This window comes from Zosterops lateralis (assembly GCF_965231275.1).
Source record: "Zosterops lateralis genome assembly, chromosome: 4".
In the NCBI taxonomy this organism is placed as follows: Eukaryota; Metazoa; Chordata; class Aves; order Passeriformes; family Zosteropidae; genus Zosterops; species Zosterops lateralis.
In genome coordinates this window covers 35,904,845-35,927,468 of record NC_139765.1, presented here as the reverse complement: position 1 = coordinate 35,927,468, position 22,624 = coordinate 35,904,845, and the positions used below count along the sequence as shown (strand labels likewise).

General features: G+C 36.4%; 1 protein-coding gene across 2 annotated transcripts in view; it reads left to right on the top strand.

The window, feature by feature from the left end:
* NAV3 (neuron navigator 3) overlaps window positions 1-22,624 on the top strand; it is a gene marked incomplete at its 5' end in the record, with an annotated part of 250,369 nt that overhangs the window by 73,195 nt on the left and 154,550 nt on the right. For both annotated transcript variants that reach the window (XM_083859059.1, XM_083859058.1), the window contains one exon: window positions 22,284-22,356. In XM_083859059.1, coding sequence (XP_083715185.1) covers window positions 22,284-22,356 — 73 coding nt within the window. The remainder of the gene's footprint in view (window positions 1-22,283; window positions 22,357-22,624) is intronic.

The following is a 22,624-nucleotide window of genomic DNA, read 5'->3' as shown; positions in this document are numbered from 1 at the left end:
AATGTATATAAAATGCTTAGGGTTTAGTTTTCGTTTAGTTAGTTCTATTGCAATGTCTTGCACCCTATGCTCATTTTGGCACTGTTACATAAAATACTTGCAGACAAGTTGAATTGGCTCCATAGGTCCAAGCTCATAAAACCTAAAAATCTGTGAAACCCAGGAGAACCTATTTTCTTCATAGATAGCTTTACCAGGATTCATTATGTTCACCCATTTGATGTTGCACTCAGAACCTGAGAATCTGAGATGTACTGGGGGATAAGTTATTTCATATTTAAATCTCAGTAGCTTTAAATAAATGAAAGTTGTAGGAGAATTGGAGAGGTTGGCTTGTTTACTGGGTCAGTCTACTGTGGTGAATAGATTTTAGTATTTCTTATTATTTTCATAAATATAATAAGGATTTAAACCTCTGTGTATTACAGCATATGCTGCCTGTCTGTAGTATCATATAGTCTTGCCTATTTTTTCCTTACAGCTATGCTTTCAAGGAACAATATACAGCTTTTATTTTTTCATCATCTCTTTGAATCCCTTCAATGGAAAATAATGCCACATGAGTTTCTATCTTTTCCTTGCATGAATTAATCCATAAGTATATCAATTAAGGACATTTCATATCATCTTTATTTAGAAAATAATGAGATTTCAACGGTTTACCTTTTGATAAAATCTAAAGCTAATTCCTTTCTGCTTCTTTTTAACCCATTTGTTTCTTTAATTTCTATTTCAATTTCCCCCATCATTAGAAAAAGCGAGATAGCCTTCTGGGTAGAAAATATGTTATAAAGCTTTTATGCAATTATTCAAAGAGAAAGCATTCAGGTGATTTTTTTTTTTCCTCCAGAACAAATGATAAATATAACTGAAAATCTCTGTTTCGGCTTTTAACACATCACATCAAACATACAGTAAGCAAACAAAACAAACCGGTTCAATCCATCCAGCGCTATTTGGAGAATCAAAATGCAAGAAAATCAAAAGGTGTTGAAAATCCTTTAATGGTGATGTTTGCAGTTTTCTCCCTAGTGGTTTTTACAAAACTCATATTTTTGTTCTTTCCTCATGCAGTTTACAGAGCTGTCAGCAGCACAAATCGTAAAACAAATTCAAAGTTGCCAAAAATTTTTAGTTTATCGCACTTTTTCCTTCAAAAAAGCTGATTTTTCCTTCAAAAATTAATGCTGCATTAGTAGATGTTTTTTCTTAGAATTAGCTTTTGCTACTTCCCACAAGAAGTGTCTCTGCCAATACACATATAGGTACAAAAGCATCCTTATTTTGTTGGTAGCTGGGGGTTTCTCATAGTTCTATTAGCACTGGAGAGACCTTTCTCATTAAAGAGTGTCCGAGTGTTGTTGTATGCTTCACTTCATGAAGACTATTTTTTATTCTGTCAGTCCGATCTTTGACACACTTTTCTACCAGTTTATAAAACCAAAAGTATGCATCAAAGGTAGTTTTTATTATTTAGAATACAGAGATGCTGCAGTCCCACAGAGAAAGTTGAGTTTACTAAAAATGCAGGTCTTGTTCATCCTGGAAATCAGGGAGTGAAGAAGATGTGCTCCAAATTGATAAGAATATTTAGTAAAAAGCTTTTAGTTATCAGAGTTAGCACCGATTTTGGGTGAGCAGCAGTGTATCCCATGAAAGTGAATTGGTGTGGCTGTGTTTAGAACGATATAAGATAATTTCGACACCATAGTACTTAATTTCATTAATAATGCCTTTAAAAAGACATTAATTAATTAAAAATGTTTTGTAAAAAGACAGAAGAATGCCAAAAATGTTGCTTTATTCTATGAGACTGAAGAAAAGTTGTGTATGTTAACAAGAGGAAGATGGAGTAGGAGAATCAGTCTCTGCTTAACCAGGGAGCTTTTTCTGTGAGACAGAAAGTTAGTGTGTGAAGCCCAAAGACAAAGTTCCTGTGTATACTGGTAGACATTGCTTTGTAATTTATTGTGCTAGATGTGTTCTGTGGTGTTCCTGTAGTCCTGCAGAAGCCCATGGTCGTCTCTGCTCACATGCTTGGGTTTTTCTCTGGAGGAGGACAAGGTTGCAAGAGGATGGGGTGCATGCAGATCTCTTCTTAACAGGGAGTCAGCCTGTGGACAGGATATATGGGTGGAAACTACAACTGCTAAATGTGCCATGTGTCCTTCAGACTTCCTGTGATACGGATGTGCTGGGCAGACACTGAGGAGTAGCACCTGTCTGTGTCCAGCAATGTCAATATTCAAGGATGAGAACATCAGCATGATATTCTGTGTCTAAAAATTGTTTGTGAAGAACAGGATAATTGTGTATAAAGTAAGCATTGAGGGTTCTACTAAGGTTCACTAATTCCATATGAAAATGTGTATGGTATGTGTATGGTGTATAGCTCTTTGAGGAATGAGAAGTCTGAAAATATCATCCTTATGTTCATTGTCAAGTGGGCCCACATAAGCTCTTCCTGCCTGCACAGTTTTGAACTGTGTAAGAATCTCCTGGCTTTGCTGATGCAGTTGTTGATGGCATTGGCTGTATGGATTCAGGATACACTTTCTGTGCTTTGAAGCAGCTCCAGGTGCTTAGGAGCAGCTTCCGGTGAGCCTTCCATGCAAGTGTGACAGATAGAAATACATACAGAAATTTGGCTGGGTGAAGAAATATGGTCCCTTGGGAAAGTGGCAATTCAATATGAGTTTTGAAAACTAACACTGGCTCCTTTAATGTGTAGGCCAGTTTCTTCCTGCATTGACCCCTAAATGACCCCTTTGACATCTGTACTGACTCCCTTTTTTTTTAAATTCAGACCGTATTGTGCAGCCTCAAGCCAGGTTGTTATCCAGCTGGGAACTTCATGAGGACGTTTGCCCTCAGTGTTTATGAGCCTGTCCCCTGAAGTTATGTCATGGTTTGAAAGCAAAACGAGTGAGAGGCTCCAAGTCAGAAATACAATTTAATAAGAAGAAAGGTAAAAAGGTAAAAATAAAATAAAATAAAATAAAATAAAATAAAATAAAATAAAATAAAATAAATGCAGTAACACAAAGGACCACTGACAGAGCCAGAATACAACCTGAGCAGGGTGGTGGAAGCAGTCCAGATGAGGTGGTCTTCCTGAAGCAGTGATCCTGTAGAAAGGTCTGGTAGCTCTGGTCCTCTGGGAATCCAATAGGTAAGGGCTGCTTGCACTGTTGCAAATACCAGCTTATATCCAGGTGAGAATGCTTGGCTCCTCCCCCTGGGCAGAGCATCTCACAATGGGATGAGGAGTTGTGAAGTAGGTCCTTGATGGCCCATTAAACAGAGATAACCCCTGGAGGGAGTTACCTGTGAGTCATGGGCCAGGCGTTATTGGGCCATTAGCAGAAGACAGCCCAAAGGCAGGGGCCTGGGAAGAACACTGCCCCACTTGGTTTAACAGTTCATGAAGATGGTGATAGAATAAATACTTTGTGTACATCCTACACTGCAACCCAGGACAAGTTAGCAAGCTCCCATCAATTGCTTTTCTTACTTTGACTTACTAAGTGGTGACAGAAGCATCATGATCCCCATTCCCAGGGAAAATTGAGTCGAGGTAATGCACAGCTTGTATGTTCTCTGGTGTCCAGCCTCACAAGGATTTACTTACCTTTTAATTGCACATTTCTGAATCCAGCTCTCATGGTTTGACAGAATTAAATCTCATGCAATAATTTTTAATTAATGCGAGTTAAATACACATTAGAGTCACACTGGTAGCAAACACTTATTGTCACAATCTGTTCTCTCCTGCCTTGCAACACTGGCAGCTCTAGGTGGAAGAGCAGGCAAGGCTGATACAGCTCCACTATGAAAGGATATAAGCAGATCTTTTTCTGTGAGGGAAGTTACACTCCTCAACCTGATGCATATTCAGATTTTCCCATTGTCTGATGGCACTTTCATGTATATATTTTTACTTAACTAGCTGTGCTTTGTGAGTTTCTTCACTAGGTAGGTGATTTACATTAAACTTTTAACCTTTCTGGGATTCCCAGAATCCAAGGGCCCAATACTGTCATAGCCAGGGGCATGTCCTAACTAGCCTTCTGAAGATGCTTTCTTGGGCAAGTCCTCTCATTTCCTAGGTAGGTTCAGGGTGTGATCTTCTTTTTAAGAACTAATCTCATTCCCACATCCTTCCCAGTGACTGTCCTCAGCTGTTTGAGGGTTGACTTTCTTGAATAATGTTTGACACATGCAGATACTTGCAATCCACTCTTCAGTGTACAACCTACAAGATGGCTTCAGAGCATTTGTAATTTGTTTGGCATTTAGTGAATGCCAAAGCCAACTATCATTGAAGTCTCCCATATTTCAAACTCTTGAATCATGAATGATGAGTGCAGGACAAAATTTTAGGAGCTGAACTTGAGGATTGGAGTTTCCTTCTTTGTTTTAGGCACCAACAAAGCCATTTTATGAACTTATGTGTGGCTTGCAGGATGCTCGTGCCTTTTTTAATGTAATCTTCTGTGCCACAGAAATTTAAAAACTCTCTGGCAAAAAGCAATGCATGTAGATATATCTACAGTGAAAATATGCAAACAGATAATGCAAATTGAAGGATAGTTACAGGAAGTAACATCTTCATTAATGTAGACATTGAAGTTTGTTTTTTTTGTTTACAGATTAAATTAACTTGACATAATGACTAGAGTAAAAATGAACATGAATGTATCAAGATGAGAGATATGTGTAACCTCAAAAGAAAAAAGATAAAGGAAATAATGAGGGGCTACATAAGAATACATTTTGGGAATAATTGTGACTATATGAATGAAGAGACTAAAGAAAGGAAAGAGAAAAATTTCTGTAAGGGCAAGGTTAAAGGTGTTTACGATGGTTGAATCTCAAGGATGTAGATGTTTGAATTCTTGTTTCAAGTTTTGCTGATAAGAGATTAAAAATGTTATTAACACAGCCAGTTTGAGTAAGATGAGAGGCAAAGTGGTTTAGCATAGAATTGGAAGAAGAGGAATTCCAAGTGGTTTTCTAAACAAACCCTAAAAGTTTCAGGAACTCAACAAATTTTAGAGAAAATAGAGATGGGATGACAGCTGGACAGAGAGTAACAGTTGCCTTTTTGTGGTAGACCAAGCATATTTTTACTCTGAGAGTACAAGAAAAATGAGGAAAGGATGGAAGAACTGCTGCAAGTGTGAGATTAGTAGAGAATAAAGAATGGAGCCCTTCATTCATCCTGCCGAAAAATGTTACTGTCTTAGAAAGGAAATAGAGGAAAAGGCAACAAAATCATCTCTTTTTTTTGACATGGCTTGATTCGAGTTTGACTTTTTGTGACACCTCTTTATTCTGCAATGAAACAAGCAGTTCTCTTTATATTTAGAACATTACATTTGAGAACATTAAAAGGACCACAAGATTTATAACAATCTCTCTTACAGAATAGCTCAGTTAGTCACTGTAGTATCAGCCACTGAGATACATATTCCCCTGAGTCACTCACATTTGACTGTCTGAAGCCATAAAAGAAAATGCTGCAGGAACACATCCTGAGTGTTATGTTACTAGGCTAGAAGTACATTATTCATGAAGTATAAATCATGCACTGTTATTAGCCTTTTTGTTTACACTTGCAAATCCCTTGTGTAATTACTATGTAGAATCATATGAGAATAACTCATCTAGATATTAATGAAATAATCATGTAATGAAAAGTACGTATATTGTGATGAATACTTATACAGTCTCCATGAAATCTACTGAGTCATTAGGTTATAGCTGGGTTTGCTTGGTTAGGACTGGCATTAGGGTTTTGCACGCTTTGCTTCTGTAGACAAAGACTACCGAATGCTAAAATATATTTTTGTTCCCTAAAGTTAACTATTTTCCCTCAAACACCTGCCTTCCTTCTCCCTCTCCTCCCTGCAGTTCCTTGAAACCCACCTCCTCTCAATCTCTATCTGGAATATGCCACTCATGCCCCTGAGATATGATCATCTCACCCATCTATCTCTTCTTCCCATCCCTCAGTTGTGTTTGTCAGGAACGCAAATTGATGAGAAACTTAAACTGTATTGGGAGGTCATGCAGAGATTAAATGCTGCAGTATGCTTGAAAACTAATGAGTGATGTACACTTAGAAGTGTTTATTGTGTGAAGAGATGTAGTTTACAGTCTCTCCATTTCACCCATCTGTAATTAGCTTTCCATGCTCTTCAATTTTTAGTTGATTTTTTTGTGGTGGTTTTATTTTTGTCCCTAAAAAAAGTCATGTGAACATTCCCTGGAGTTTGGAATAGAACAAATACATATTAGCAATGCATATGCTTAGAAAAAGAGGTGAGGAATAAATGGCCTTGAAACCTCCGTTAATAGCAATACACTGAAAAGTCTTAACATAAATTTGCAGTTAAAATACATACACATAAATTGACTATGACATACATTCGAGAAAGCACCTGTGGTTATACGACATTAACAGATTTTTCCCAGATACCAGCAGCAGATTACAGTAAATTTGTCTGCTTCTTGATGGTGTATTTTTATCATCTTCTATAGGGAGAGTATGTTATAAATACCAGGAATGTCTAGAATGTTTACTGGATTTAAAAATAGAGAAGAAAGTGTGTGATATTTAGCTGAACAGCAAAAAATGCATATTTAAGCTGAACAAGAAAATAAACAATGTATCTGAAGTGGTTTTATTTTACAGTATAACCAAACAAGGCTTTCTGGTAATGTTGAGATTTTGTCAGCTTTCTAGATTTTTCAAATGTCTCATTATTTTGGAACTGTGGCAAAATGCCAGTTCTCTTATAGTTATAGTTGAAGACTTCTATTTAAATATTTTCTAACCACTCCCACTTCTTCTTAGACTTTTGTAATTTTTGTATGTTATTTAGAGAAGGCTATTCTGTGTCTGTGGAGCCTTGAGTTTCCTCGGAGAGGCAGACTTTTCACAAAAGAATATTTCTTAACATTCAAGTGAACTACTCAGGCCTTTCACTCATCCTTCCTCCTAAAATAATCTGCCACTACCTCTCTTGACAATGGAATTCTGAAGCTTCAGTAACATGCAATCGTTACTGAACATGTTTCTTGAGAAACAATGTGAGCATGTGTTTTAGTGTGTGGCTCACACTCATGGCCATGCATCTCTGTGAAGCACCTTGTCCAGTTCTGATTGAACTCTCAATGCCTGTATTCACTTCCAAAGGTATTTAAGCCACTCTAGCTCTCATTTGGAAAACAAAGTTTGTGGGAGCTTTCAAATTCTTGGAATTTTTGTTTTATCCGGACATCTGTGAGAGCACAAAATGGTCACTCTTCTACAGATTTGCCAGAATTAATATCTCTGCTCCTTAGGGTGGGTCCAGATTAAGTTTAGAAAAGAGCTACTAGACAGATTTTGAGAATTAAGCATTAACATCAGCAAATAATAAATGTGAGTATATACCAAGTATGAGTATCATAATTTTACTTGGTTGGGCTGGGAAATGCAACTACTGGGAGGATGTTTTAATGAAGATACAGGGACTGTGCAACTGCCCATAAAATGCTGTCTGTGGTGCAATGTGTAAAGCAGCAGAGGGTGCCAGAAAGCAACAAATTGTGGCTTCCATTGTCATTAAAGTAACTAGCAATGTTAGGGTGGAACATGGTTTGCATTGTGAGTTTAGCTGCAGAAGGGAAGAAAGAAGGCACCCTTCTTGTAATTTTAACCATTTACATATGTTTAAAATTAAAGGAAACACTATCAACAAATGATCAAGCTTTTGGAGGTATTGTGTGGTACATTATGCTTAGGTGACAGTACTGGTCACTGAATCATCTTTTAGCCACTGTACATACCTGATATTTAAAAGTTTGGTCTTACAGAAAAGAGACTGAAAGACATGAGGCTAATAAAGTAACGCAGAATGTTCTAGCAATCTTCCTGTTAATTACAGACTAATGTGGCCACAAAAACTATTTTGTCTTACTACATTTTTAATTATGACGTACATTAGAAAATCTTTACAACCTCTCCCTTCTCTCCTGTTACAAAGTAAAATATCAAAAATTTGCTGCCTCAAAAAGTTTGAGTTTTTTCAGCAGTGTTGCATTACTTCCAGAATTTAATACAATTACCATGTTAGAAAAGGAAGAGAAAAAAATAAAAGTAGGTGCATATTGAAACTACTAGGATCTGTCCAGATGTATTTTCTCACTCTGCCCTTGATCTTTGCTGGAACAGAAGCTGCCTACATCTGCTGTAGCTTAGTGTGAGCCTCTTTTATGGAAAGAATGCCAAATCTGCTTGATTTTACAGTATCTTTTACATACTCACCATTTTGGAGTCCCTTGACTTTTATGCACACTAACCCGCCTAAACTTGTGATTTTATTTGCCCTTAATTATATTCCAAGAACAAACTCCTCTTTGAACCCTGCTGCAAATCCCTTCCACTTACAGCCTCTCCCCAATGTGCTATTGCTGGCACACATGACTAACATGCAGCAGTGCTCCATCAGGTCAATATTCCCTCTCTGAGAATGACAATGTGAGGGATGACTTTAAAAGAAAAAAATTACCCCGGCATTTTCTTTTCCTTCATTCTCCTGCTCTTACCCCAATATCTAAAGTTACTGTGTTAGGGAGTTAGAATGCACTTCTTTGCTTGCTCTTTCAGTATATATTTATGCACTATTGTTGTAATCACCATATATTCCATGAAATGTCAAAATGAAATGTGCAGTATTTGTCAGAAAATATCCTGTGTCCTTCACAATCATGTCCACTGCCATGGGACCAGATGGAGAGTAGTCATGGCTTTTTCATTCATTGAAATAACTGCTCTACCAGCCTTTTCCTGCTGTCAAGAGCCCATGGATCAGACTGCTCTGAAGTGGCACCAGATAGTATGAGGCACCTGAAATTCTGTGCTAGTAAAGATTTTGACAAACTTTGAACTGGATTTAAATACTAATGTAAACTCTAAATATAAACTTTATTACAGCTGATGACCCTGTTATAGGCAATGCTGTTAAGATACAGATTGGTAAATTGGCTTAAATTAACTGTAGAACTTGCAAGTTATCACAAAGACTGTTTATTTCAACAGCATTAACTAATGCTTTTTCATATAGAGGCTTTTGATCAAGTTAATTAAAATGTTAACAAAATCTCCTTTTTTTTTTTTTTTTTTTTTTTTTTTTTTTTTTTTTTTTTTTTTTTTTTTTTTTTTTTTTTTTTTACGTAACTTGTCTGTTTAAATCCACTATGGCCTGAAACTTAATACATAAATAATTAGAATACAGTACAGCCATTTTTGTTTCAGCAGAAATAAATAGTAAAAATATAAATATAGTAATCTATTTGGCAGCTTTCTGATGTGCAGGAATTATTTGAAACACTCCTAGTCTGAGGAGTCTGCTGACCATATGATCAACAGATGACCACATGACATAAATCAAGGGTACACTTATTTAGAATTGAACTTATTTTAAGTTGGCCCAGTGTCTGGAAATGTATTAGTCTGGGCAGGGTTCATTTTCAGTGTCTGTCCAAGATACTTTTTTTGTTGTTGGGACAAGGTTGTATTCAATCTCACAAACTGACCACAAATATTTTTTTGCCTTTTTGGTAGTTTATATCAACTTAAAGTATTTGTTTATCTATGTAGTTCCTAGAAACTCTTTCAGGTGGCATCCAGACCAACACCAAACCCACAAAGTTCTGAAAGGTGAATCTGGACAGTCTTCCTGAAAGAGAAATATATTTGTACTTTAGCTTGTAGCTTTTGGCAGTCTTTAATTCTATAACAATTAGATTATATTTTGTTTAGGCTTGTATTGGCAGCTAATTAGAACCTTGTCTGAATTACTCATACCTCTTGATTCTTCAGCATTTCTCTGGAATTACAATGGGAATGTACAAATGGCTTTTTCCTCTAGGGGAAAAAAAACACCACAAGAATTTTCTTCATCCCTTGGTTTCCACACTTAAGAACTGAGACTTATTTGCATGTAATAGTTCATATTTTTTTTTTTTTTCATAAATAGTAGTTCATGGAGTTAGATAGTTATAGTCTCCTATATTCTAAGTGTACACATAACTAATTAGTCAGCATCCCAGCCATGTGAGCTGTTTTTCCTCTCACACAGATTTTCTCAGTAATTCCGCCCAATAACAACTTTAAATTAGGTGTTTGTTTTTTTTCTTTTCCTAAGAACTCTTACTTACTTCATGGGCAGATCAGCAGTAACACTCCAGGGTAAACATATGTGAAAGGGTGTTTTCACAGTTCTTGTATATATAAAGCTTCTATTTGGATTTCTTGGCATAAACAGTTTTGAAAGATTTAGATGGTTGCATTGTATGAATTAATGTATTTGAAGATATGTACCCCCTCTAAAGCCCCTCTAAAATGCTTATTTTTTCATGTAATACTGGCAGTATTTTGGAACTTTAAAACACTTGGATAACTATTTAAAAAATTGTTTCCTCCTACACTTTACACTTCATTGGCTACAATTGGAAGTGATGTGACAACAAGCCCTAAGTGCTTGTTAAGGCTTCATTTTATAGGCTTGAGCACTTCTGATATTTCTCTTAAAGCTTTTAGCAGAGAAGTCAAGAAAAAGAATCTGCGCCTGTTGAGCTTACAAGCAGATATCCCACTGCCTTCTGTGGTTCCAGGTGCTTTTGTTGTCCCTGGCTGAGAATCTAGACATGAGATCTTGTGAAAATGTGGAAAATTCTTACCATAGTTATGAGAAAAGGGCAGAGATAGGCAAGCATGAAAGTTGTTTAGAAGCGTGGCATGAAAACATGTACAGCATGGCCTCATAATTCCTATGTATATTATGCTAAACATGGTTTGAAATGCAATACTCAGGTACACTAGCAAAAGTGAAAGCCTGAATATGAATCTCTTGTATTATCCCTGTGGGTTTTAAAGGTGCCTGGTTTAATCTGAATGGTTTTAATAACCTGTGATGTGTTCTGGTTTGGGTTGAATTAGGGGAAAACCTTCAAGGAATCCCCTAATAACAAAACCTCTACCACCCCTCCCCCCAACCCTGGGTTTGGGAAGGAATCTCTTGAACACAAAGTGGAAAAAACCGGTTTATTAACAAATGAATAAACACCCCCCGACACAAGGGAAAAAAAAAGAACAGAAAAAGCTCAGGTTACTGTGAGGGGGAGGGCGTGCAGCTTCTTTTACGAGCCCCGGCGATCCTCTTTCGGACTCCTCCAGCCAGATCAGCTCCGGGTGCCGGTCCTAAATCTTAAAAGGGGGGGGGGGGGGGGGAAAGGGAGAAGAGGAAAAGGGAAAAAAAAAACAAACAGAGCACAGAGGCGGCAGAAAGAAAGGAAGAAAAAAACCAAAAGAACGAAAGGGCAAGAAACTAGCAGAAAATTGCGAGACAGCAAGCGCCTAGAAGCAGGAAAGCCAAAGCCAAAGCCAAAGCAGCAGCGGAGCCCGCCAGCAGGCCAGTGCCCGCCCCCCCTAAAGGGGACGGAACACCTCTTAGACATAACAAGGGAGTCCACGATATGGGATTATGGGATAGAGAGCACTGTCAACCCAGGACAGATGTCAATTCACCATCAGGTTTTCTTGTCTTCTTCTTTGGGGTTTAAATCAATTTGAGTAAGTAATATGAAAATTAAACAAGGAGGAAAACTAGTAATTTATGTTCTCTTATGCATATATTCCCAAGGACATTAGGTTCCAGCTGGAGGACTAGCCACATAACCTTAGTCCTACAGAAAACTCTGGGCAGTACTTTTAGATGTTGTTAATAACAAGTATTTTTTATCACTTTTCTTTTAATGAGCTCAGTGTTCTACAAATAATGTATATTCTATAAATTCTATAACTATTCCCAGGGTAATATGAAAAATCTATCTAATTAAAAAAAAACCTTAGAATTTTCATGAAGTTGAAAGGCCAGATGGATAGGAGCAAACTGTTAGTGTTTCTCCTGCACAATCTGTAGCATTATGACTTCTAGTGGAGTCAAGAGGGAGGGTTCAGAAAGCACGCAGTGCATCTGGATGGATTCCAGAGGCAAAGTTCAAGAGATGAAGTGCAATGCCTTGTAGTTTACTTGTTTACTTATTTTTTAAAGGATTTATTCCACCACTGGTTGTACTGGCCTTATTTCTAAAAGCTGCTTTTTTGAGCGAGCTGAATGAAGTTGCTGTGCACTAAGTAGTGGTGAAGGAGAGAACTGGAATCTTTCAAAGGTTTAATTAAATCTAATAAATGAAGACTCTGTTGTAGAGTCTCTTTTGACCTAATGGAGAGAACCTCCTGTGTTTTAAAGAGGTGTGCTTTTTCACAATGCCCTCCAGTTTTCAGAAGTTTCCAAGTTCATAAATATTTAGATACTGGTACCTTGCTGACTCAGAAGTGTTGCATAATTTAAAAAAAAATAAAAAATTGCAAAAGGGCTTACTAGACTAGAGCATTGCTTTAAGAAATACTGTGTTTAACAGAGTTCTTTTTATCATTATCAAAAAAAGGTCCTCCCAGGGTAGTATTTATCTTCAATTTAATGTTCTTAGTGCATGTATAAGGTTCTTTCATGGTGGTGATGGCCTCAGGCCTGTAGAACTAGAGTCCTGAAGTAGCAAGTTACTTGCAGACACTAGAAGAGAATTTGGCCCTGTCTTTTCTTTTGATCCATTCTGCTGTGCAACCATATTTAGCTTTCTAAGACATTTTTGAAATATATTGAAATACATCCATGGTTTTCTGGTTCAAACCCAGTACTCTATTCCAACCAAAAATCCAAAACTTTCTTCTCACAATTTCTATTATAGTAGTGCAAAAGCATTTCAGAAATTACCATTGCTGTGTTTTGTGCTTTATAGTGTCCACTGCAGAGACTACTGTATAAAAATGGGGAGAGCAAATGCAGGCAAGACAAGAAACAGAAAGAAGAGTGAGTAGAAAGTGGAGAAGCAAGATCACATGATTATAAAGATAATCAGAGTAAAATTTTGCATTCTTCTCTTATGTGCTGGAGGGTTTTTGGTGTTTGTGGATAGAGCATTCTTTGGTTTTATGTGAAAATGACCAGCAGATGTTTATAATTATCTGTTTGGCCATCTAAAAATTATGATTAGGATTGGTTTTTATTTACAGTAACTGAATTATTCATTAACTTCCTGATGTGTACAGACAGAAACAAACAAACAAACAAACTGTATTCTGTGTTTGCCATTACAGAAATTATCTCACATTCACTCTAAGGTTTCCAAGCTCCAAGTGAGGGGCTAAGTGAAAAAATTTCCAACACCAATTGTCGCTTTTGTGTTCCTGACAGGGCTGACAGTAATTCATGCCAGAAGGGATTCAATTCCCACTGTACCATTTTCTTAAAAACAATACACACCCTAGCCCATGCTTTCACCTCAGTAGTGACCTCATACATTCTTTTATCAGCAGGTCAGTACATATGTCTGTTGAATTCTCCAAGTACTTGAGAAGTTAATTTGTTTTTGCATTTCTGGGTTTACTGGTCATATTTCGTGTTTGGACTGCGTGTTGGAAGAATTTGATGTGCATGTTCATATCTGTTGGAAAAGGAAGTAGAAGCTATTTCACTTTTAAATAAGATTGTAATTTTTTCCTCAAAAAATAACTATAATTAAATAACTCCAGCATCATTTCCTAAAAATTTTTTGCCTAGGAGGCCTTCTACATACCAGTAGTTATTATTCTCTAAGGTAAAATTCTTCCCAAATGCCTTCAGTAAATAAGTTTTTAATTTGCATGTATAGTCTCTTATTGAAAGTCAGTGCTTAGTTTGGAACAGTTCTGGAATGAAGCTGCATGGTTCACTGATAGATATTTTTATTAAATGCTCCTTAAATTATTCTATTGCAAATAATGAGGAGTTTGCTACAAAAGAGTTAAGCTGAATGTGTCTGCATGTCAGTGTATTCTGCTTAACCCCCTAAAATGTGTCATAATTTTGATAGAAATATGAAATGTGCCTTAATCTAGGCCACGTGCAACAGCAAGTCAGCAGAATGCACGAAACATCTCCCAGCAGGACTGTTAACACCTGTTTTATCTGGGTGGGTTTTCTAATTCCACCACCCCTGGAAAGTTGACATTACCTTCCAGTGTAGTCACAAAAAGTTATTCCAATAAGCTGCCACAGTAGGAGCCTATGGGAAATAAATTACCAGAAAACAAATAGCATGATTTTCCAGAGCTTATCTCCTGATTTCCCCTTCCCCATTTCTACAAGGGAAGCTGAGAATTCATGGCAAATGTCACTCAGTCTCAATAGTCTGTGGCCAAGGGAACTATGTAATGTGTAGCCTGCCATATGAGCATCTTCCACAGAAACTGGAAATTAAAAACAGATTCTTCAGAAGAGTCATTATAAGGTTTGCATTACTCTGGGCCACGTTTCTTCCCATTGCATTTACTTTCAGATTTGGAAGTGCTTGTGTTTATTCTCTGCCCTTGAAAGTGTCCTTATTATGCAGTATTAGTTTAAAAAAAAAAAAATTACATAGTAATACTTTGTACACTTTCTTCACAATGGAAATATACAACTTTTAGACCGTCTTGCTCAAAATTAAAAATCTGTAATTAATTGTAGTATGAACACATTTAAATGTTAACAAGTACATACAACTTTGAATATGCAAGATACAAGAAAGCACTTTCTGTCACTTGGGTTTAAACTAGTTTAAACTGTACTCTCTCTCTCTCTATGTATATATAAATTACCAGCTTACTTCTGATAGTTCAATTATAATACTTGCTAAAGGTGCCCATATTAGTCTATTTCACATTGTTCCCTTTGAAACCCTACTCTTAATATTAAAAAAGAATCCTCCCTTTTAGAATACCTATGAATGACATAGATGACATATGGATGACATAGAACAATACAGTGTAGTGAAAATGGTATGACAATTTTGCAAGTAAAATTTCATGACAACTTTTCACAGAAGGCAGGTAAATCAACAACAGTGTCAAATGGAATGGACCTCATGGCATAGAAGATGCTTCTTATAATGATTGAGGTTACTGATTGGTACTTCCAGAAATAATTGAATAAATCTTACCATTTGTTATAACAAAGCATAATAGCTTACTTCTTATTAGATGTATCTGATTAGATACATTTTATCCCACAAGGCATGTACAATCATGAAGGCATTAGGGTTTGTTATATTTTAATTGTATTACCAGTTGCACATTTTTCTAAAGAGATGAGCAGAATTTCAGATGTGCTGAACACCTGTCTTATAGTGAAGAAGAGGGAACTCTCACTACTGAATATTGTTTAAGTGACCATTTAAGAATCACGTAGACTCCCAAACAGTGTTGAATGTGCAGCATTTGAAGTATGGATAGGCAGGAGGATAAGGACATTGGACTGGGTAATCCATTTTGCTATACCAGTTTTAATCTGGATGGTGCTTTTGACGTCTCAGTTGCACCTCTTTAGAGTAAGTCAGCTATCAGAAATGTATTTCTGCATCCAATACTCAGCCTTAGAAAATCACAGTGCATATACATATGTATACAGTAAGCATGCTCATAAGTAGTGAGCAGTGTATTCTGTTGAAATGGAGCAAGTTCTTGACAGTTTGATGTTTATTTCTTGGTAAAGGAAGTACTTCACATAAGCCCATTTGTACATAGTGAAAAAAGTAAATGTCCACTTGCCTAGTTTATGAAGCCTGGTTTATCAAGCCTGGTTTTGTTAAATAATCTGAAGGATAAAACTGAGGATAAAAACATGGCACTATAGAACAGCAAACATTTTCTATTAATATTTCTCTGTCTTGTAACTTTTTAGCTCTTTGTTTTAAGGACTGGCAGAACATAAATACAAACCAGTGAAACCTGCTGGGAAGAAAATCCATAAGGAACAAAATTACAAAGCAAGTTGAAAATCTGGGTGTTTCCCATGCAACAAGTGTGTTGTCAGCAGGTCACAATGTGTGCAATAGATGAGTCACTGAAGAACAGACAGTGAAATAAACTTGTCCTTTTAAATCCCTGAGAATACCTATGGGCATAGCAGGTTATGAAAGATTATACGTTTGCCCAAAGAGTAATCTCTTTAGGTAGTGTATGTATGGGGATTAACCATGTATTTGTGAGAGTGTACATGACCAATTCTCTTACTGCTGTTAGACATGGGAAGATCAGAGTTTAGGCCATTTCCACCTTAAAATACTTTCCAGTGTCTCCCAGAGCATTCTGTATTGCTAAATCTATATGGAAGGTTTAGTTCTCTTACCAACTCCAAGATGTGCATCGAAAATTATTTTATTAACTCATGAAGATATCTTAGTTGCTTGCCTGAAGCTCTCTGATCTTTCTAGAGCCTGCAATTGAGACCAGATCACTGGCACTTCACCTACTAAGTAAGCTGCCAGAATTCAAAAGCTTGTGCATCTCCTTACATGACTCATTCCTGCTAAAATCAGATGAATAGTATTTGCTTTTACGTTCTTTAAATTTAATAATTTTAAGCAACATGTGAATTGTAACTATTTAGAGTCCATCTTGCCACCTGTGAGGCCTGAATTTTATCTGATTTTGATTGCACTTGTGCTACAGAACTTGAAAGAGAAGGACATGTGTATCAACAATAATATATTTTCTAATTCTGCATTCATTTAAATCCTCAACAAATCGTATTAGTGGTGAATATCCAAGCAAGAGAAAGATTCCAATGCATGTCTCTCAACTCAGATTAATACTCTGGAGATATTTAGGAAGAAATGTGCTGGTAAAGTGTGTACTGAAATACAGTAATTGTGACACGTACTATCTCATACCATAATAGCAATCTCAAAGGAGTACTATTTATTATTTGCAATTAAAAAGGAAAAAAAAAAGCACCAAATACCAAAGAGCTTTGTGAAGTTTCTGTTCTCTGTAAAGTGAGTATGTGTGTGATTCTCTGGATTTCTGTGGAATAACATTTCCATGGATGTCCTTAATCAACCATCAGCAACATAACAAAACTACAGGGAAAGTCCTTTGCCAGATTTTATCTGGGAATTGGGTCACGAATCAGAATGTCAAAACACACACACAGAACTGGGGAAGATAGTACTGAATGAAGTGCTAATAGAAATTAATGTTTTACTTTAGCTGCCAAAATAATCAAGAGGAATAATTAAAGAGCATATATAGATAGAAACTCTATTGTGGTTGTAAAAATTTGTCACTTTTATAATGGTTTTATTCTTCCCATTCTTCAGGAAGAATCCAGCTCAAAGGAGGTGAACAGTAACTAACTGTGTCAATGTGTTCTTGTAAACCATGTTGTCATAAACTTAATAAAAGAGAGTTAGTAAAAGCAAGATCTTTTTGAGCTTCTTATACACTCAGAGAAACATAATGCTGTGTTAGTCATAATTACAAGTCTTCTGAGCATCCCACAATTACATTTATTTTTGGAAGTGAAGAAAGGGTCTTTCAGACAAAGAAGATGAAAACTAATCTTGGCAACAGCAAAAATAATAGGAATAAATAGACATATTATATGTGTTGAGTCACTGGTGAGTGCATCCCACAAATGAGCTCTTCCTGTAAGGGGGTATTAAGTACTACTGTGTATCTAAATGCAAGTCTCCCAGTCTGATTTAGTGATTTTTTTTTTCTGTTGATAAATTTCAAATGGCCTTCACTCTAAAGCAGGTTACCCACAACTACGCAATTATCTTATGTGTCAACATATTTCCAATAGATCTTCTTTGCATGCCACCTAATCTATCAATATTATCAGAGCTGTGACATTTCTGTTTATTTCAACATCATCATATGAACTGTATCCCCTTAAATGTCAGTGTAAAAATATATTGGAAATCTGATATTTATGGTGTTAAGTATTCCAGGTGCTTTTTTCATGATTCTATGTGTATGAATACTATCAAAAGGATCAGATTCATGAAGAAAGCTTAATCTATTGTAAACATAACCCATTAGGCTTAAATTAAAAAAGATCAAATGTTATTAGCTACCTGATGATGTCCACAAATTAATTCTCAAATTATCATCATCTTAGCCAAGTGTATCTTTACTCATAATGCTGGAGCTACATTTCAGAATTTGACATAATATCCTTGAGTTTTGATAAGGAGGTGATTTGGTTTCAGAATTAGGTTTTTGTTACCTCTGAAAAGCACTTTCATGTAGTGTTGATTGACTTTCAATATGGTTAATTGAATAGCTAAGTAACAAATATCTATATAGCAATGAAGGTTTATTATATTGGTAATTACTTATCCTAAGTAACAAATATCTATATGGCAATGAAGGTTTATTATATTGGTAATTACTTATCCTATTATAGTTGTTAAGGTTTTTAGTATTGAAGTTCTGCTATTCAATGTGCTGCATTTATTCTACTCTTTTGAATCTTTAATATTAAGTAAGAGCCTTGGAACAAAATAAATATCAGGGATTGACAGCGGTGGAGAACTTTAGCAGCACTGTGATGTAGGCAACATGTGCCTGTACAAGCAACTTTGCAAATCTGATGTCGTGATATGTAAGATTTGGAGTCAATCTGTATATCCTGAATTCTGTACTGTAATGAGCAATATTTTCTGCTACAATACCTTGTAGTTCTCATGATACAACTCGCTATAATGATGAACATAATGTCTGCTATGAACTAGTTCTTTTTGCAAGCAAAATTCACTACAGAATTGTGGTCATATGTAAGGTACAAAATTTGTCTGGTGTCTATGTTGTATTACACCACAAAATCTTCACACACTGATATATAAGCAGTAGAATTCTACACACACAATGTCAGCTCTAGGAGGAGTTTACCCCAGTGAATAACTACTTATATAAACATGGGCTTCAGGAATCTTGCTTGAAATCTCTTGGAACTTTTGTAATTGCAAAATTACTCTCATCTGTGAGTGAGTTTGAAGAAAAAGTGTTTAGGGCTGCTTGGGTTTGAGTTCAAAGAATAACTGTGGTTTTCCAGGAGAAGAAGTAGATAATTAAAGCAATATTTAGAGACACACTGAGAGCTCCAAAATGAGACAATTTAAAGGCTAACATTTTCTAGACTGGAGTGGAAAGTGAAAATAACCCAAAAATGTATTAATGCATGTCTTGTTGAATCCCCTAAGAGTTTCTGAGAGTCGTATAGTAACTGCAGTTATTATCAGAAAGCTGACTGCAAGAGTTGTTTTCTGACATTTTCAGGGTATTATGGGCCTGTAAGTTGCCACACCAAACTTGCTCAATTCACAAGTCAAAACAAGACTTTATTATAAGGCTAACAGTGCACCCCCAGTCTATTGTCTGAAAGTTGGACACTGCTGTTGCTTCATACACCCCTACCAAAAGGGTCACTTTGGACTCAGGGCTTCTGTCACACTTCTCTTGGTGAACTCTGAAGCCAAACAGAATTTGCTTTGTAGTTCTACAGCATACTGAGTCATTGGTGCTAGTGGTAATGGTTAGGGTTTTTTTCTGAGAGTTTGACACATGACTTCAAAGCCACACACTGTAAAAGCAGACATGTAAAGTAACCAGGTGCTATTTCTATAGGATATTTTTCACTAAATGTATGTGGAGGTTTAAGTATTAGGCTTATTATTCGGTATTGCAGATAGATATTGAGATGTTTTCACATTAGGGCTTAAATATTCTTCCAGTGAACTAGGTTTTTGTTGTATCTGTGGTCACCTGAGCTACTGCAGAGGTGACATGCCCATTGTCAAAAATTACTTGATTAAACTAGAATATGTGTTTGGAGATACTGTTCCAGTAATTTGAAGATGGGTGATACTGATGTACTGTACTGATTTTTCTTTTTTTCCTTTTTTTTTTTCCCCCTCCCTTTGGCTTCCAGTAAATTATAGAGCAGATTTTCCCATATTTGAAGCGATTGATACTGCATTATGGTTGATTTGAAAGTCCAAAGACACAATGGCTTATACAGCTAATAGCCCAACAAATCTTCATTTCTTTTCAATTCTTCTGGGAAGAAAAATTTCAAAATTTCAGTTTACAGGGGTTTTTTTATATACTTGACATTGTTTAAAGGTTGAGTAGAAATATTCTCTTCATGTGCACTGTTTTCTCAGCTGATGCATGGATTTAGTTGGAGGTCAGGGCCAAGCCAGCTCAAGTGCCTTGCCACTGCCACCAGGAATGGCACCATCCGCCTTGTCCCTCCTTCCTGCCTCCCCTTTCCTCCCAAACCACGCTTTAGTCAGGCTGGGACACGCCCTCGCCTCTGCTGGCTCCTCTGCTCCTCTGGCTGCACGGGAAACTGGAATGACTGAAATCCCTTTGCCTTTTTGCTGGGTGAGTTCTCTGCGTGGAGCCAGCTCCTGGTGGGCTCAGAGAAGTGCTGAAGCCCAGCAGAAGCAGGGCCTTACACCTGGGAGGAAGAGGAGGTGAGGAAGAATCAGATCTTCCTATTTTAGCTGCAGCAAACTGGCAACTTATTTAGCTGCGTCACGTCTCTATGTCTAACAAAATGACCTAGTTGATTTGGGGTTTTTTCATGGTGTAAAACTACATAAACATTTGAGAAAATTACAGTTAATGCCTGGGTTGCTTCAGTGACCATGCTGGGCCAGAGCTGGAGTAACCCCGTAGATTTTAGTACGGTTATTGCACCTCCTAAGCTGTGAAAATTGGTGACACCCACCAAACTGATTTATGAAAACTTTATAGTGGACCCCAAATTTTAGTAAATTTCATTAGTTTAACTGCAGACTTTGAGTTTTGGTTTTCTTCTGTAATTGATCCAGTAAAGAGATTGTTTATTATTCAATGTAAATGTTAGCATGCCCTTGAAATCAAGGTTTGAAAAAAAATGTGTTTAGTAGTGTCCTTTACTGTCCTTGAAGAGCATATCTAAATATTTTTCAGGTATTTGTAAACTTAAAAATTTATACTCATGGATCAAGACAGTCTGTAGAGTGGTAATACATTTTTCTAGGGTAAGTAGTAAAAAGAATATCTATATTCTTTTAGCTACTGCCATTTCTGGAGAACAATGGCAGAACTCCAATACAGAAAGATGACAGTAGTCAAAGACTTTCCTAGGTGAGAAAAGATACTGCCAAGGATCAAGTAGCTTTTATTCAAGGAGTGAATTTACTTCTTATGTTTTGATGGTTGAAAACCACTGATATGAGACATTGTAAAATGTGTAAACATTCAAATAAAATAACTGTATGGACTTGTGCTATTGCAGCTTTATGTTTTTAGTGTTGAATATTTTTTGCTTGATGTTCTCCAATGATAATGGTATTGAAAATATATCGTTAAAATTTTGTTTTATTTTTGTGGTCTCAGTTGCCTTGAAATAAATGCATCAATCTAAAAAAGTACTTTAAAATCAAACCTGTTGAAGCCACTTGTCACATTACACCTCTCTATATATAATTTTTCTGTTTTCATAGCAGCAAGTTTATAGACAAAGATAATAATTTTTACATTTATAGCTGATTATTCCTTCAGAGATCCTGGAAGGACTGGGATAATCAGCTGAGGATGGTGACTCAAGAATCTTTTGGAACACCACTCTCCCTCATCTATTAGAAATAGGCATGTGAAAGCAGTCTAATTCTGTGATTATTCATTTTAGAGTCAGAAGTTTTATCCTTTTATTGATCTATATTTAGGCTACATTTTTGTACCTAAAGTTCCCTGTGTAACTGTAGATTTCTTCTAAATCACCAAGAGAAGCCTTTCTTTACAAAGCAAGAACTCTTCTGAGGAGCATAAACCATAAATAAATAAAATTTTATTTACTGTAAAATTGTAGGAAAGAAATTAGAGGAACAACCACTAATGAAAGTGATATAATTTTAACAGAATCCTACATCATCCCAAACAGGTACCTTTGCTTACACCGTTGGAGGTTTTTGCTTACATTTTTTAGTAAACTCAGCCGCTCACATCTCCAGATGTATATTCAATGTCTAATTCTCTGTGGGTGCTTTCACTACTGCTTGTTTGTAGCATACAAAATCCAGTTTTATGTTAACTAGGTGGGTTGTTGAGTTGCCAGCATGCCATTCTGGATTGAGCATTTGTGAATTGTTTTTAAGCACCAAAGAGGACAATGAAAGCTTTATCTCGATTCCCCAATTAGCAGTAATCATTCTTGCTAAACTTCAGTAAAGAGCTGTAGCATGCAATGAATGTAAAGTATTCATTCCTGGGCAGTTTTGGGGTTATTTTTTTTTTTTCCCTCTCTCCCAACATTTCTATGTTTTGTCAAATAGTCTTACCCTGCTTGTTATTTCTATTCATATTGCAGATTGAGAATGTTGATGTCTGCCTTAGCTTTCTGTCAGCCAGAGGCGTAAATGTCCAAGGTCTTTCTGCAGAAGGTAAGAGAAACAAATCCTCAGAACAAATAACAAGATTTTCTTCTGAAAGTTAAATTTCTTAAGACGAATCACTTGCACCTAAATACCAAGCTCCAGCTGTCTTGAACAGCATGCAAATATAGATTAGTGATAACAAGTGAGAGTTTCCTTTTAATTTTCCCTTGAAATTGAACCAATGCAATGTTTATGAATCTTGAGACAGTGTTTTAAAACAATATTTTTTCAATGGTATTAATCTTTGCATGTTACCTCCACAATATTAGATAGG